The sequence below is a fragment of the Anopheles stephensi genome, chromosome 3 (genome assembly GCF_013141755.1).
Source record: "Anopheles stephensi strain Indian chromosome 3, UCI_ANSTEP_V1.0, whole genome shotgun sequence".
Taxonomy (NCBI): Eukaryota; Metazoa; Arthropoda; class Insecta; order Diptera; family Culicidae; genus Anopheles; species Anopheles stephensi.
Genome location: NC_050203.1, coordinates 18,820,992 through 18,838,526, shown reverse-complemented (window position 1 = coordinate 18,838,526; position 17,535 = coordinate 18,820,992). Strand labels below are relative to the sequence as shown.

The 17,535-nt window shown below is 41.9% G+C and overlaps 1 protein-coding gene across 10 annotated transcripts in view; it reads right to left on the bottom strand.

Moving 5' to 3' along the window:
* The window catches only part of LOC118509863, a 109,805-nt gene that overhangs the window by 76,227 nt on the left and 16,043 nt on the right, over positions 1 to 17,535 (bottom strand). For 5 of the 10 annotated variants that reach the window (XM_036051082.1, XM_036051073.1, XM_036051085.1 and 2 more), the window contains exon 2: positions 3,438 to 4,003. In XM_036051082.1, the coding sequence (XP_035906975.1) occupies positions 3,438 to 3,483 (46 nt within the window). In that variant the 5' untranslated portion in view covers positions 3,484 to 4,003. Of the gene's footprint in view, positions 1 to 3,437; positions 4,004 to 4,240; positions 4,690 to 4,713; positions 4,751 to 17,535 lie in introns of those variants that run through there. The other 5 variants (XM_036051075.1, XM_036051078.1, XM_036051080.1 and 2 more) reach the window with 4 other exon arrangements.

Here is a 17,535-nt window from a genome sequence, read left to right as displayed (position 1 = left end):
GACCACTTCCCACTTACAGTTAAACTTAATCCTACTAATCTATACAACAATTTTCCTTCCTTCCGTCCTCGTTGGAAGTACGACATGGCGGATTGGTCAAAATATAAACAAATATTGAACAATATTCCGTGGAGCAGGATGAAGGTAAATGAACATAGATTCATTGATATAATCCTAGAGGCTGCTTCCCAAAGCATTCCTAAAAGCAGTGGGAAAATTCCCAAAAAATACGTTCCCTGGTGGAATGAGGAAGTTGCTGAAGCAATAAAAACTCGTAGGAAGTACCTAAGAAAGCTCAGGAAATTGTCAACCTCGATCACTAACGACCATATCCAACCAGCAATATTACAAAAATACAAAGAAGCAAATAAACAAGCCAAGTTATTAATAGCTAAATCAAAACAAAATAGCTGGGAAAAATTCATACAAGAAATCGATCCGTCCATATCCTCAAAGGAAATGTGGCGGCGAATAAACATTTTGAACGGCAAGAAATCCAACACAAATTTCCCTTCCCTACTCAACCCTGAAAATCCTATTAATGACTCAGTTGCCATAGCGGAAGAATTCTCAAAACATTTTCAATCCATATCTTCGAGTCATAGTTATTCCGACAAGTTTTTAAAGCACAAAAGAGCTATGGAACGGAAAAAAACATCCTTTCAAACATCCCAAGATTTACAATACAACAAACTATTTTCAATAAAAGAACTTTCTCATGCACTTAGCAAATGTAATGGAAAGTCTGCCGGACCAGATGGAGTGGGATACCCATTACTTCAACATCTACCCAGTGGTGCTTTAGAATATCTCCTCCAAATTTATAACAACATATGGTGCACAGGTAAAATCCCGCTGCACTGGAAAAACAGTTATATAATTCCTATTCCCAAACCACTTAAATCACCTTTTAACGTTGACAGCTACCGGCCAATCTCTTTATTAAACTGTATTTCTAAAATTCTCGAACGTATAGTTAACAGAAGACTCTGTCATGAACTAGAATCTAAAAAATTACTCCATAAAAACCAACACGCTTTCCGCAGCGGTCACGGTACGGAAACATATTTCGCCACACTAGAAAACATATTGACAACCGCAAAGAACAATAATAAACACATAGACCTAGCCATTGTTGACCTTGCCAAGGCTTATGACTTGACTTGGCGACATGGCATTTTACATCAATTGGAAAGATGGGGCTTCCAAGGAAATTTACCTATCTTTATACAAAACTTTTTAGAAAACCGTACCTTTAGGATTAGTATTGGCAATACATTTTCGCAAATCAAACACTTAGAAAATGGAGTTCCGCAAGGTGCTATCCTTTCTCCCACCCTTTTCCTTATTAGTATCGAGTCCCTTTTCACACATGTCCCTAATAATATCACCCCCCTCATATATGCAGACGACATTCTATTAATTTCCTCGGATGTCTCTTCCAGTAAATCGAGAAAGGCTCTCCAAACTGGCATAAATAATCTAAAAAAATGGTGTGATTCAACAGGTTTCCAAATAGCACCAGAAAAATGCAAAATCTTACGAATTTGTAAAACCCAGAAGACAAAAAATCTTAAGAAGATTTCAATAGAAAACAGCATTATTCCGAACGTTAATCAAGCTAAAATCTTAGGAATTACTCTCGACTCAAAACTATCATTCAAACCACATCTGAAAAATATCAAAACATCCTCTACATCGTACATAAATGTCTTCAAAATGATAGGATATGGAAAAATCAGGGCATCTCGTCTCATAATGATTCGATTGATTAATGGATGGCTTCTCCCAAAAATTTTGTTCGGAATAGAACTTATTAGTTTAGAGTTTGACGGTATTAATAATATTTTAGCTCCTATCTACCATTCAGCTATAAGATGCGCCACCGGTGCATTCATTACTAGCCCTATAAAATCACTTATATGTGAAAGTGGTCTTCTTCCTTTTCCACAGATAATAACACTCCGTTTGATAGGCACGGCTTTACGCAATTTAGAGAAAAGAGTAGAATGCCCGAATTTAATTCAGAGAGCAAAAGACATGTTTAAAAGGACCACTAATCACCTCCTACCAGATATTCTAAAAATAACTAGAAATTCGGAACGCCCATGGTTCCAGAACTCACATAAAATAGACTGGACTATTTACGATCAACTTAGACAAAACAATAAACAAGCATACCAAATTTCAATAGAGCATATCAACAGTAAATATTTCAACCATCACAAAATTTACACCGACGGGTCAATCTATATGAACTCCGCAGGGTGTGGCATTTACTCTGATAATTCTAGTTGCGCGATAAAACTTCCTGACTACTCATCAATTTTTTCAGCTGAGGCCACTGCTATTTATATAGCAGCAGATGAAAACATTGATCCAGACAGACCTACCGTAATTTTCTCCGACAGTGCAAGTGTATTAGCTGCAGTAGAACATGGTCGTTCAAAAGATCCCCATATTCAGGCAATAGATGCAATAGACCATGCTAAAAACATTTCCTTCTGTTGGATCCCAAGCCATACTGGTATAATAGGCAATGAAAAAGCAGATAGACTGGCAAATGAAGGTCGACAATTACCAACTGACAACTCCCCTCCTATCTCTAAGAGGGATGCACTAAAACAATGCAAATATTTAATAGAAAAATCATGGCAGAGAGCTTGGAATAAGGAAATAGACAACCTGTTGAGATCAGTAAAAGTAACAATCCAACCTTGGAAAGACCCAGATAACAACAAAGATCAAAAGATATTATCCAGATTACGGATTGGACACACAAATCTAACCCATAGCCACCTATTAGCTAAAGCACCAGCGCCACTTTGCCAGTATTGTGGAACCCAAGTCACTATACATCATATCCTAACGGAATGCCGAGGATATGAAAGGGAGCGACACCACCTTAAGTTAAATTCCAATATTGACTGCATTTTAGGACCAGATTCTAAAGAAGAGAAAAAAGTATTGAAATTTTTAAGAAAAACAAACTTATACAACCAAATATAATTAAGCCGGTAAAAAAAGGGGGAAAAAAAAATATAATAACAATAATAAAGAAACACACTCAACATTAGAGAGGAAAACTAAACAATGTGGTGAATTCGACTACTGCAGTAGTCTGTCGTCCACAACACAAAAAAGGACTGAGTTACCTCAACAACTCAAGTACAAACTTAGAAAAAGATTCAACTATTGAAAATAGTCTGATACTTCTAAAGTCGAAAGGAATGGGACACCTTAACGTCTCAGTAACCCTCTCACACAACCTATCCAACATTCCAATTCCTTCAACATCCACAATCCCAGTAAAAGAGACGAAAGAGACCCAAGTGGTCCAAAATCTCTATAATATTTAAACAACAACAACATCTCTCGTACCCGCATTCCGGTTCGCCGAAAGGTCATACCACTTCAATGTCCCGAGCGTTACTTACCAGCGAGTCCTGCGTGTACGGCTAGCAAAGCGGCAAGCGCGAGCATCTTAGTGTCCGACGACGACGCCCTATCAGGTTTCTCCTCTATACGATGGCGTCCGTTGCTGGCGCAGCAGCATTGGTAAGGTACTGGGTGCGGCCAAACCGAACCGAGAGCTGACTGGGAAGGGTTCCTGCAAACCGGGCGACACGATGCAAAGGAATATCTCAGCTGCGGGGGGAAAAGCTTTTGCCGAAACCACCGGCCTTTCACGGTCGCACCAACACGAAGAAAATAAAAGAAAACTCCGCAACTGAAACTGGCCTCGCTTGCTTTACTTTACTTTGCTTGAACAAACTTCCTGTTTGCAATATTTTGTACACTTAAGCGATTTTCGCACAGCCTACCTCGCTGGAGCGATCCACACTTTATTCACTCGCTATCCTACACAGCTCACTTCACACTCACTTCAGCTCACACTCACTGTGTATCACTGTGGTTCAGTTGATACGCTCACTGCTCACACATTCTCGCTAGAAAGCTCAACACCACCACACAGTTCGTTCACACCAGGATGGTTCGATTACTTTTGGTGGGGGCGGAAAACAAAGAGAAAAACATAAAGTAAAAAGGGAAAATTTTAAATATTCAACCTTCAGACACTTGACCACGCTCAACCCCGACCAGAACACACTTTCCTCACCCCAGGACGGGATGTGAGCGTGAGCGAAGATTGGCAAAGGACCCTAAATATTCCGTCGGCAGCACCGTGCACACCGTGTGCTTGATTGTGCAGGAACGTGAAGAATCTTTCACACCGTACCGTATTGTTTCACCATCGCGCGTCCTGTCGATCGATTAGCCCTTGAGCTCTTCCATTTTTTTGTTGTTGTTTTCTTTAAACTCTAGAAAATTCACCTTCACTTCACGCCAGTCCTCGAGGGTTCCCGGGTTGCACCTCACTCCGTTACTTAACAATTTCATAACCTTTTTCCAACCAGTGTTGCTGCCTCGGCCACCGGGACTGGTATGGGTAATGCTATTAATTTTCCTTTTTTCCAGCTCAAAAGCGCTCACGAAAGAATCCGACCGTCCGTCCGTCCGCTTTTTCGCACGGTTGACACTTGACACAACAACGGGCGGGGGAAAGCCTGTTTTTCCACCTCCCGGTGGTCATCACTTTTTCCCTTTGTATGTAGAATGGTGTTTCTGGCTTCGCAACACTGTCTTGTCACCGTAACCTTTATGCGCTTAGCAGGGAAAACCAGTGCGGAAACGTTGATTGAGCCATTGTACCAGTTGGGTGTGATGATTCAGATTTCAGGTGGAAAATCTGGAAAAAAGAAAAAAACGGAAATACCAGCAGCTATTAGGCGTTTGCAGACTTTTGAGGAATAAACACCTGAAGGAAGAAGGTATTTATCTTTCCATCAGGTGTTTGTTTAGGTAATGATGAACAACAATAAAATAATTATAGGATAAAATAGCTTCCTTCCAAGGTCCGAAAGCTTTCAACTAGTTAACAGTTTAAAATAACCCCGTCGATCCACAACTCGTGCTCCAGCTGGTGTGAGTCCTAAGAGAATGACGGTGATGCACGAGTACAGTAAAAACATTTCACCAAAACGCCCACCAATAATGGTAGCTCAAAACATGACAGGTTGTTGTTGAGGATAATTATACAATCTCTCGCTTACATCGAAGGCATGTGCATACATCTTGTTGCCCGCATTCCGATCGCTCGGACCGCCGGCCTGTTCTTGTTTTGTTTTTTAACCAGTTTACCACCCTTGCTTTCCCACTCTCTCTCCCTCCTACCCACGGACAGTTCGATCGGGCCCATGGGAAAGAATATTTATCCCTCTGGGTGGAAAAGCAATAACATCACATCACAAACAATCCATCATACACCGAACCAGACCAGACCGGAGCGCAGGATGATGATGGACCCGGCTGTTCCCGTGTTTCGTGGAAACGATGGTGCTTTCGTTGCTGAAGCGCGTTTCTCGAGTTGACGGTGGTAATGCTCTAAAAAAGCAAGCGAACACATTTGACAACAGACCAACCGACCGGCCGACCGGTAACGCGGGTGGATAAACATCGGTGTAAAAACCACGAGATAAACAAATGGATAATGTTCCGGTACGTGTGTTACCTTCTACTGGTCGTGCCTCGTGGCTGGCACAGGAACAATATTGTTATGCCCAATTTCGTTTTAGCCCCGTATGTTTTTTTGAGTGAAAGAGATAAATTTTTAATCCCCTTTTGAAAAAAAAAGTTTTTCGCTATTTGGTTAGGTTACTGCTCATCAACTGCAATTGAATTGAAGTTCAATCAACAAAGAAAGAAAGAAAAGTCGGCGCCGGTCTTCGTACGGCAGGACCGGGGTTCAAACCCCCATCTGGACTGTTCCCCTATAGTGAGGACTGATTATCCAACTATGCAGTATTAATAAGTCTAGTAAGCCAGAGGCAGGCAGGCATGACCTAGAAGGTCGTTTGGACAAGAAAAAAGCAAAAGAGTCTTTTAACTTATTGTCAAACCTAATTTCTACATTTAAATTATAATTCATTCTATATTTAAAATTTATACTATATTTTGTATGTCTTACATTGCTGTTACTAATAAATTTTCAGTTGAGTTACTTATGGTTTCATTGTATCATTCTCCTTATTTTTTGATGTTTTTCCTAAGAATTCATCACTAGTGAGGCATACATAATATTGATTCGCACTAATCTCTACAATCCAAGCATTTATTGCTTTATTGGTAAACAATTTATCTCTCCAATAACGTCAAACCCAATTAATCTAACACACCACCACCGACCATCACTTCCCCGATACCTCGCACACCCATTCATCCTTTGCCGTCCAATAATCCCAAAACAAACAGCAACAACAAGCTTTTTCTGCCAAAACAATTCGTGATATGCAAATCTAACCAAGAAACAATTGTGTCTATCAGGCGTCCATGCTTGCGCGAGCTAAAACAATTCGCCATCACCGGGCAATCTGCTCCCAAAATTACCCTCCACAGTCAGATTCAACCAAGCAAACCTAAACACACACACACGCGACTCGTATTTCATCTGTTTATATTGTTTTCACCGGAAACTCCCACGTGTTCGGTGGGTTGGGATTTGCTGCTGTTGCTGCTGGCATGGGAAGGTCAAACCCGAATCTTCTACACGTCCTGCACGTAGAACCCAACATGCATTCCAACTGGTACACCACAACAACACGGTTGCCCGCACCCCAAAACCCACCCGCCAGAACATGCCGAAAACCATGAAGTTTTAATTTCGGTCCACAATCCGGTTGTTCTCTGGATCGTTGGCCCGAACACAACGAAGGAATTTTTATCGTCTCTGATGTGTATGTGCCACAGAAATGCAAGCAAAGCAGAAGAATGGGTGAAAAAACGTACGCAAAAAAACGTGAAAAAAGGAGGAAAACTAACCTCGGTGCTAATTTACACGAGCTCCGAAAAAAAACCTTTTGTTCTGATGCAAAAAATACACACACACAGCAAGCCACAACAAAATGTGACAGTTGAGGTTTTCCGTCACGTGGTTAAACGGGCCGAGCAAATGGCTTCAGCTTGCAATCTTCGTCCAGAGATTTTAATGCACGGATTTGCTTCTTTGCGTTGAACGGTGCTAGCTTTTGTTTGCTTGCCGAACATCAGGGCCAAAGCAACCGACCGTTTGGTGGTTCTGATGTTTTACCGAATTTATAAAACCAAACAACACGAAACACAGATGAAAAATCGCTCGTAAACAATACCGTCGTCCACCGGTCCGATAGTACAATGCAGAAGGAGGAATAAACAAAATGGTAAAAAACAAAACAAAAATCAACATTAACACCCTCTAGCAACACAAACGACGACACAAAGAATGAACCCAAGGGGGGAAAAACGATTCGACAATTTCCCGCTTTTCCGTCCCTGCTTCGAGTACCGAGTTTGGACGTCGGAGCACTGTAAACGTTTACTCGTACACCAAGAATGCAGCTGCTAATTTTTGCACCGATTGTTGTTTGTCCATCCACAGTCGTGGGCATGGAAGGGGCCTTCGAGATCGAGCGACAGATGATGATAAATGGCAGTTTAATTTGGCCTCGTTCTGGGCGGCATGAAAAATGGGCCAATTTCTTTAGCTGCTGCAATGCTTTTCCAACGCAACGGGTTCGTAGAAACAATTCTTTTTGGAAAAAAATGCTGGGAAAAGTGATGAAAATTTTTTCATTGGAAAAATGTATAAAAGCAGCCTCACTTAGAGTCTTCCGGCGGCTTGATTACGATGATGGAATTTAACCGAAAATTTATAGATCTCCTACCAATGCATAAGCGCCTGTTGCCTTCCGGGTGAATCACCGGGCCTGCGGCGGGAGCGTATGGGCGAGAAATTAATTGCCCGCCCATCAATATTGTGCGAGTGGTGGAGTTGTGGAAGGGAAGCTGGGCTGGAATCGGAGGGCAATAATTCCATGGAAAGACCAAGGTCGAGTGCCAGAGATTTATTAAGCGATAGGGGAAAAATCCCAGTAGCAATGAGACTTCAACAGAAATAGAAGGTGGTTCACAGTCGTGTCGAGCGCACTGACCTCTGAGCAAATGGAGATTCATCATTTTTTTACCTCAAATTTTAAAATATAGCTTCATTCTGAGTACTTAAAGTTACTTAGCAAAGAGATATTAGATGATTCTTCCAGGTTATCAACTTTAAGCTTTAAGCCTCATTTTGTTCCCACTTTCCAAGAAAACACTCTACTTCACACGCCGTTCCATCGCACATGTCACGCGCGTGTCACTTTTCCCGCCAGCGTTTTTTTCATTTTGCGCCCGTTTCCACAGTGACAGAAACCATTTTTCACCTGTCAAGCAGAAAGCGAATCCAAGCAAGCCACTGTTTGCTCCATTTTTTCGCCAACAAAAGTGAAAGGCTCCTCTATGCAGTGCACTGTAACTTCCGCGAAAGCTTTTCTTCCTGATGGTGGATCCCCTTAAAAAAGGGAGTTGAAAGTTCTTGCGCATCAACTGTTAAAAGCGCACCACTTTTAATGCTTGTTGAAAGTGCTGCAGTAGATGTTCTCCACTAAACACATGTTGCAGGACAAATAATGCAGTTGGAGCCACACAAGAGCTCGGCTGCAGCACACAAGCAGCTGTGACACCGCAACCGACTAGAACAAACTCGGCATGCTTCCTTCGATTTATGCGCATCGAAACGAGTGGCAAAAATCATTCGCATCAAAACTACTCACTACCGATACCACCTTCTGGTGAATGTTATTCAGCGGGAAAAGATAAATTACGTCGGAAACTTTACTGCAACAGTTTCAGCTCAGAGCAACCTTTATTGGGCTGGATGGGCACCGTGAGTCGTGCCATGAATCAAACAAGAAACACATTCTTGCCCTTGCCGAAGCAACAAGAGCAACCCCCGACAGGGGCACAAACGACAAAATAAGTTGCGCTTCTGAGAAAGTTTAAGCTCCCGGAGGCTTCGTTCCATCCGGGCAACTCGTGTTGATGCGAATGTGTTCAAAAACTACCCCTTTTCTGCCGGCGCGCTTGCTATCCGATCTTTTGCACTGTGTCGATCGAATTTTGCTGCTTACTTGCTGACAAAGTTTTGGCCCTCTTACCGAACAATCGTGGCAGTGGCGTTGCAGTTAGACTTACTGCTTACGGTGCAAAACGGATCGAAGCAGCCGGACACAGCTGCTTTAAATTCCACCCCGGGCTGTGTCCGACCGACAGACAAACTTTACGCCGCTCCCGGAATACGAATACAGCAGCGAGTGTAATGTGTGCGCATCGATGAACAAGAATGTTTCGAAAGAGATCAAACCGAGAACGGGGAAAAGAGTGGAGAACGTTTGGGGAACTGCAGCCGGAGGGAGTTAGGATTCGAAAAGTCAAAGTGAAAATCCGTGCCGAACGTTATGTAGAATTTTGCTATGGGGGTTCATCAGAGTGCAGCATATCTCCCGGAGATGGATGATGTGTTCATCATCATCATCACCATCGTTCCATTAGGTCGGAAAATTTGGTACCATCAAAAGAGCGATGGTACAAAGTTTTGGTAACGGAAAAATCTCAACCATAAATGTTGGCTTTTTTTTCGAGTGAAAAGTGACGAAAAACAGTCAATATTTTGCTTTTTATTTGAGATGAAAAAACTAAAACTTCAAACGAACGAGGAAACTTTGTGACGGCTGGTGCAAGGAACTTTATGTCTCAAAGTTTTCACATTTCTGTTTTGAGAACATTCGGTAGTTTGTGTCAATAGTTTTCTGCTGCGTTGGTATGAAATGGGTGGGAAATGTGGATGTAAAAGCAATTTGAAGAAAGAAAGCAAACGTTAAGTTTTGACGAGGAGAACAGTCTTGAGGGAATCATTAAGAACAATTAATTTGACAATCATGTTTAATACATTCTAATTGGGGTATAAAAATGTTGATAATTGAATTATGAATGTGAAAAGTCATGTCAAAAGTTTAACTTAAAAGATTCAATTAATTAATGTTAACAGCAATACTCAAATTCAAAAATCTCGTTGACGTGTCACATGATTGCCTAACTTAAGGCGCAAAGAGTTTAAGCAGAGTTTTTGACAGTTACGAGGCTTTGCATTGCTCAAATGATGTTGATTTTTTCTTGTAAAAAAATACTAAAATTCTGTATTCATAAACTATTTCAATTATTCCTTGCGGAAAATATACATTTAGAAAAATCCCCCAACAAAAAAATTAAATCAAACATATTCAGACTCCCAATCATTCCCACTCGGTCGCGATGTGTTTATTTATGTTTATTTTGCCGCGGTTTTATTGTTGACACTTTGCCAAGGTTAACACCCTGCTACTGGACGCACAACACACGGTACACGGTAGAAAATCAAATAAATTATCCATAATCCCAACCGTTGAAAGCGTTCACACCAGAGACCGCGAACACACAGCGCTCATAATGGGCCACGCGCGTGGACGACCGTGGTACGGTTGTATCGTACAAAAGGTGTCGACGAAAGAACCAAAACCCGGCACCCGGAAGACTTAGCTTAGACCATAAATCGTTATCGTTTGGCACTTTTATTGGTCTAAACGGCTTCGATGGTTCTCGGAGCCGACCACTCACGAGACGATTCCAGATCACCATCCACAAGATGGCAATTAAATGTAATAGAATTTATTTGCAAATTTTTTTCTCTCACCCCAATCGATATAATTTGACCGAAGCTATTGAACAAAGAGAATAGAAATGTTCTCGAAAAAAAATCTAATTCACTTCTAAACCAGTTCACCGCTGCTTTAACAACAGCAAAGAAGTTTGTCCGCAGCAAAAGCTCGTTTGAAACATAAACACAACAACTGCAGTGATATTATCTGAAATGCCGGTCGTAACGATTGCCGAAACACCCCAAAATACGACCAACGACAAATCTCTGCTCGATCCAACCCTTCCAATCGTGAACCTAAACACACATAACCTAACCTTCTTCGGGTGTAGTTTTCCTTGTTGCGACGGACGGCAGTAAATCGAGTAAATTTATGCACGGATTTACCCGAACTGACCGTACTCAAACGCAGCAAAAGGAACCTCACCACGGAACGAGTGTTTTGTTATGTGTGTGTGTGTGTTCTGTTAGTTCTACGCTACATACGAAGCCATCAAACAGCATGGAGAAGAACCCGGAAAAATCTTTACCAAACTCAAACAAGCGGGAAACTTACCGAAAACCCCCCCACAACAGTACTGCAGTGGAAAAATTGCTCCAAAAGCAATTTCCAGCTCGCTGTATTGGTGGAATAAATTTCCACCAACCAATTAGCTCCCCGCGAGCAAGTCGTCCATGCGAAAGGGAGGACTGTTTTCTGGCAAAATTCTTATTCGCAAGCTTTCCACTTTACCACAGCTTCATATTTTTCCCCGAGCCACGAGCCTGGGCCGCAGGTGAATAATCCGACTGTCCCACTAGTCAAAGTGCTCTCTCTTGCGAGCCCAACCCGATACGGTTTCAATTAACATAACTTCCGATGCTTCACTTTCTGTGCAGGGAATGACCTTCGGTACGGTTGGGTGGATGATTTCATTAAAATGTTCATCCCCAATGGGCACGGGCAGTTGGACTGAGCTGGTTGGGTATCGCGGTCCAAAAATCACTACCGGTGGAGAGTTTTGCACCGACAGGATAGGAAGTCCTGTTTACATACGGAATGAGTTTTCGGTGCGAATTTAATGAGCCTTCCGTTGCCTGTGGTGTGTGTATGGGCTATCCGTTACGCTGTCACTGTTTGCTTAAGATTTTCGTTTCTTTTTTGCTGATTAAACTTACTCAATTATATGTTTTGCAAAAAGAGAGAGAGAGAGAGATATGGTTTAATCGTGGTTGTGAGATGTTTTTTTGCTTGAGCGGTAGTCCAATGCATTAATTAATAATTACAGAGCATGGGTTTGATACCTCGCCCAAAGGATTTTAATTTACTGTAATAATATTTTCATGTTGGTGTAATGGGAAATAAACATGCGATTGACTCATTTTATCTCATTGAACAAAGAAAACAACTCTCTACTCTTAAACTATTAACTCTCCTTCCTTGTACCTGTATGATGGAGTTCATGGTGATCCACTGTCCACTGAAACTTCTTCCAACTGCTTTAAGTACCAGCGATAACTCGAGTAGAAACCTGCAGCAAGACGAATGAGACAGTGACAAATCCGTCGAAAAACTCAGAGTGAAACCATCGTAACGAATCCTGTTTGCAAATGAGTTCTGTGTTACCTGAACTCGGCAGGACAGAGGTTCAAATTCCATCCGGCCCTTCGCTCCGCAGTGAGGACTCATGAGGACTGACTACTCTAATACATGGTATCATTAGGTCTAGTAAGCCAGAAAAGGAAGGCGTGACCTCAGAGATCGTTAGGCCAAGAAAAGAGAGGGAGAAAGAGAGAGAAAGAGAGTTTCCTGAAGACTACAAGTAGCTTAATCCAAGAACTGAGCACATAAGGAATAGTACGGTTTCGTACTATGTGTGACACATGTATCAACTAATCCGGAACACATAGGATTGGCCGAATGTATTCAAAATCCACTTAGATCAAAAACTTTTATAAAGAACAGATACCATAGCATATCTTGGAATACAACCACAGCGGCATCAACATGTTGGAACTAGCATGCCAAAAACGGAAGCGTTCCAGGCTCGGGAATCCTAATATTATTTTGAGATGGCTCTATTGCCCTGTTACCCTTTAGGCAGATAGGTTGACGGACATTCTAAGTAATCCATCGAAGATAGTAAAGGAGCAAGAATAGGTCGATTGAATGAAGAAAGTTTTAAGTTTTACAAACTATGAACCTTGTGTCGAGATCACCAGGAGACAGGTGAAGTAAAGGCGTCGGAAAGGCATTTTGATGAGGAAATTTTGGTATTATAACGACTGGCTACACTACTATAAAAAGCCATAATATGGTTGTCTTAACCAAAAAGGTCATTTGGCCACTTACAAGTAGAATTATTTCTAAAAACTCTCAAACTTCTTCCTGAACCAAGAGTTCCATTTAAACTATGTAAATCCATTACTTGCTGACAATTGTTTTAATGTTTCCTTCAAATCCCTAGTATTAAACACCAAAACAAACTAACACCCTAACACCTTCAACCGCGGTAATCCTCCCGTGCCCAACCATGCTGCCTAATCCATTGTTATTGTTTGCCCAAAACCATCGCACGGACGGCTAAAAGAATACACCACAAATCCTGAACCCATAAATGCTTGCCCGGCGGCTTACAGTTTGTGGGCGTAATTTTTTTTTGTTCCTTTTTTCCATTCCACCTTTGCGACCAATTACCATTTGATCCTATTTGCTACAACCGTTTGACACGTTCCCACAGCATTGAATCGCCCGGCAACGAACAGGCACAGGGCTGGTTTTTGTTGTGTTTTGCTAAATTTTTTGTAGCAAACCGTAAATCGCCCGTGGTCATAATCGCTTATGACAACGAGCTAAGCTGTCCGTCGGACGGACGGACTCGCACCGCGGGGCAAGCATAAGCGCGATCATAAGCGCGCGCGCGTACAGTTTTATGACCGTATCGAGCAATACCATCGTCTAGAAGCCTAAGCGCAACCTAAACAATACAACATCACCATAGCAACTTCTCAATCTACGGTGGGTGAACCGCGTTTAAAGCGATGCAAGGATAGACAGAATGCTGGCAACGACGTATGATAGGTTCCATCGCTCTATTGCTGTTGCGTTTCATTTCGAGCGGTTACTTCGATTGCGCATAAAACTAATCCTATTAGACGATCAATATTTGCGCGCGCGGTAACAGGCAACGGCCGTGTCGTGATCGTGTCCGTGTTTACCAATAAATCCGGAATTATCGAATTAAGCTAGCAAACCCGTCAACGTTGGCAAAGTTAGTCCATCATCCAATCATCATTAGGTATCATAAAAAGATGTATGGAACAACGTTGGACCGATGGCAGAGGTCTTAGCTTTCCCGTTTATTTCTGTATCGATTATCGTTTAAGCTTTGATTATGATTCGTTACCCTGTTTTTTGTGTGATTTTTTATTATCTATCTTGCAATTGCTCTCAGTTGTTTTCTGCTATAAGAAGCAAAACTTTTTTATAAATCACAACATCGATTTAAATGTTTAAATTTGAAAAGTTCTCCAAGAATTCAGCACAAAAGACTTCTCATCCATACACAATACATTCCTTCCAATCAAAACATATTTCATATTTGTAGTAACAACAGCAACTTCACCCCGTTCAAAATCTATGGGAAGTTTGCACAAAATTTCCACCTTGGCGGGTTGGAAAACCGTCCCAATTCGAATGTTCCCTCCCATAGTACACCACGACACAAACCAATCAAAGCACGGTATTCGGCGACAAACAAATCAAAACGACACACATATACTAACACGCTGCAAAGTTCAACTCGATTTTCAACTTCGGACTCACCCTTAGTGTGTTTGTTTTTTTTTTCTCCTCCGCTATATTTATTACTCTTCCCGAGTTTCCCACCCATCGCCAGAGGACCGTGACCGTGTAAAAGTTTTTTCCGGTCAATAGCAAACAAACACACTCAGGAGAAACAATGTTTCCATTTGTTTTGTCGTGGTACAAATATGTATGTGCTGGGTCGATCACGAGCGAGAAAAGACGATTTCGAGTGACAATTTGTTTTCACATAAGGTAGGGAAAAGTTGTGCCGGCACACAAAATTCGTTTCTGAAAAAAAAACACGGTTCAAGGGTTAAGGTTATCGGCAAAGGCGAGGAAAATGAAGACCGTAACTCACACAAAGCTACGGCAAGCTCACACACTTACCGGTTTGCGAGAAAGTGCCAAACTTTGCCTGCTGTAACAGATGGCTCGGTTACCGGTGCGTGAGCCCCATTCTTTATGAGTTATGTATCGTATGGCGTACTTTAAGATTTTTTCGGGGGGTTTCTTTCCACCTTAAGCGAGTATTAGTGAGTAGCCTTATGTGAGTGTGTGAGTTAAATCGAAAAATTTCCAAAAAAAGGACAAGAAAACCTCTCTGCGGGAAGTTTCCAATAAAAATACCAATTAACAAACACCAACAAAAATGCTTCCAATTTGTCCGGTTGGTAGCCACCATAAGGATGAAGTGGTGACTTTTATTTCACATTTCCCTTTACAAAATGGCCAGTGTTAGGAAAAACAAACGGCCATTACTATTCGTCACGTTCATTATGACGTTTCGATGCGGTATCTTATTAATCGTAGAGACTTTTTCTATAGAGTGCCAGCTAGAAATTATGCAAAAAGGATACATTTCAATCGTGATTCGTGAGTATGATATGATGATGATGAATTGGACCACGGCGTAAAGTAATCTATCAACGGGAAAAAAGGAAAATTGGTTGTAATCACGCCTCGGAAACAAACGATTTGTCACAAGGAATATTAATCTCCAACTTGGGAGATTTCTTTTCAAAAACATGGGCAGGAAGTAGCAAATTTCCGTCCAAATCTCATCAGAGATCGAAAGGAGATGATAAGTTAGAAAACTTCATCAAATAGAAAGCAAAACTATGCTGTCCGTGACAGTTTTAAGCTCTAAAAAGAAAATGGGTAGAACTTAATTGACGCTTTTCCTTCCGATTTTTTCTTGCCATTACTGCGAAAAAGCTTTCTCCTGTTTTCAGTGGAATTTCACTGACAGACACTTAAGCACGGTTTAAATATTAATTTCCTTTTTTTAATTGATTCTCCACTAGCGTTTTTCTCCTCTTCGATAGCGACCGTTAAAAAAAATAATTTCCCAACCCATCCTCACGAATAGATGCAATAGTTCGTAGAAAAAGTAATTTGCCTTTCGATCGTACCGTCGATGGTTCCGGTACATCGTTCGTCATCCGGAGCCGGGGAACGAATGCAGCAACAGCAAAAAAAAAACAATCCCCTTCCAACTTGCTCCCAAGACTAACCTGTTTGCAGTCGAGCTAATCCAACTCGGTCGGTGATGGAATTCGCTTAAAAGCACACACGAAATGGAAAGGAAACAAGGAAGAAGGATTGAAGTAAATCCGTTGTTATCCGAGCACACATGGGGGCATGTGTGCACATGCAAGTTGGTGACACTCGCTGCCGTCCTTTCACCAGGGGAACTTGTCTCAGGAAAATGGTAATCTGTTAACAAAAACCCGCTCCCTGAAGAACGACCGTGAACGATCGTGTAGCATGGAACAAACCATTGGTAGCATTGGGATTTCTCACTCAAAATTTAAGGCGCAAGATAAATGTAGAAAAATTGTTAAATTTAATTTAAATCAAGCACTGTACAACGTGAACCGTGCGGCACACATGGGCGCACCGGCAATATAAATTATGTCCACTGCAAATGGTGCTTCCGACCCTTGAGCTGCAACGCGTGGTTCGTGTTTTGTGGAAATGAGATTGAGCAATTTGTCTCTGCTCCCCGTGGCCGAGATTTCCGTTTGCGTCGTTCGAGCCGACGTCCGTCCGACCTGTCATGGGCGACCGGTTTTTGCCTCCTTTACTTCTTTGGTTGACAAACCAAACTACTCTGTGTCGGTCGGTCGGTCGGTCCTCTCGTGTGTTTAATCATTCAACAACAATACAATGTGTTTTGAGGACGATGTTTTGGGTGGTATTTTTATTTCACTTTCAATTACTAACCCCTACCCCTCCCCTAATGGTGGCCCAATTCTGTGTCACGGTCAGCCATGTATTTTTCTGTTCTAAAAGCGAAACCACTCAACTTTACGGTTCGTTGGTCCTAAATAATTGGTAATTCATTTTTCATACCCACCCGCTTTATTATGTATGGAATAATTTGATTTTCATTTTTGTCCACCACTATCTACGGTGCGGTGTGGTAGTGTGTCCTTGGACTGAGGAGTGCACGTCTTCCCCTTAGGGAATACAACCTTCCACGTCAAAATGTCTCACAGTTTTGTCTTCCTACTCTACACTAAAACCCATCAACAGGACAGCGCTGTCAATCATGTTATGTTTATCTATCTGTACGTTTAAGTGTGTCTTTATGATGGGCTTAGAATGCTTCACTATTTCATTTAAAACACAAGACCACCGAAGACCCGTTCTTTTTTTACATACCAAGAACGCAAAGTAAAAACAGCACACACACTCATACGAAAGAATGCTAAATGCAGCACCGGATTGAAGCGCCTAAGGGACCCATCAATTTCGTACGACCCCGTCAGAATAGTTCTGCCCCCCGCCGGAGGGAAGACGCTAGCAACGGACTTCCATTCTTGTGAACGGCACGCAGCAAGATGCTGCTATTTTTATTACTTCTTTCCTGGCTCGTTCGATTATACTTCTTGGTCGTGCCGTCGTCTCGTGCAATAGCAACGTAACAACAACAAAAAAAACCCACCATTGGTTATTTATATGACCGACAATCGATTACTTAGAAGGAAGCCAACCATTCGGGCCTGTCTGGTTATGGGAGTAAAAATAGACCCCCTGCGGATGGGCAAAATGTGAATGTGCAGTTCCATATCCATATCGATAGCGAAAGGTAGCAGGAATGTGGTGCAATAAAACTGCGGCGGGATTATCCATACTG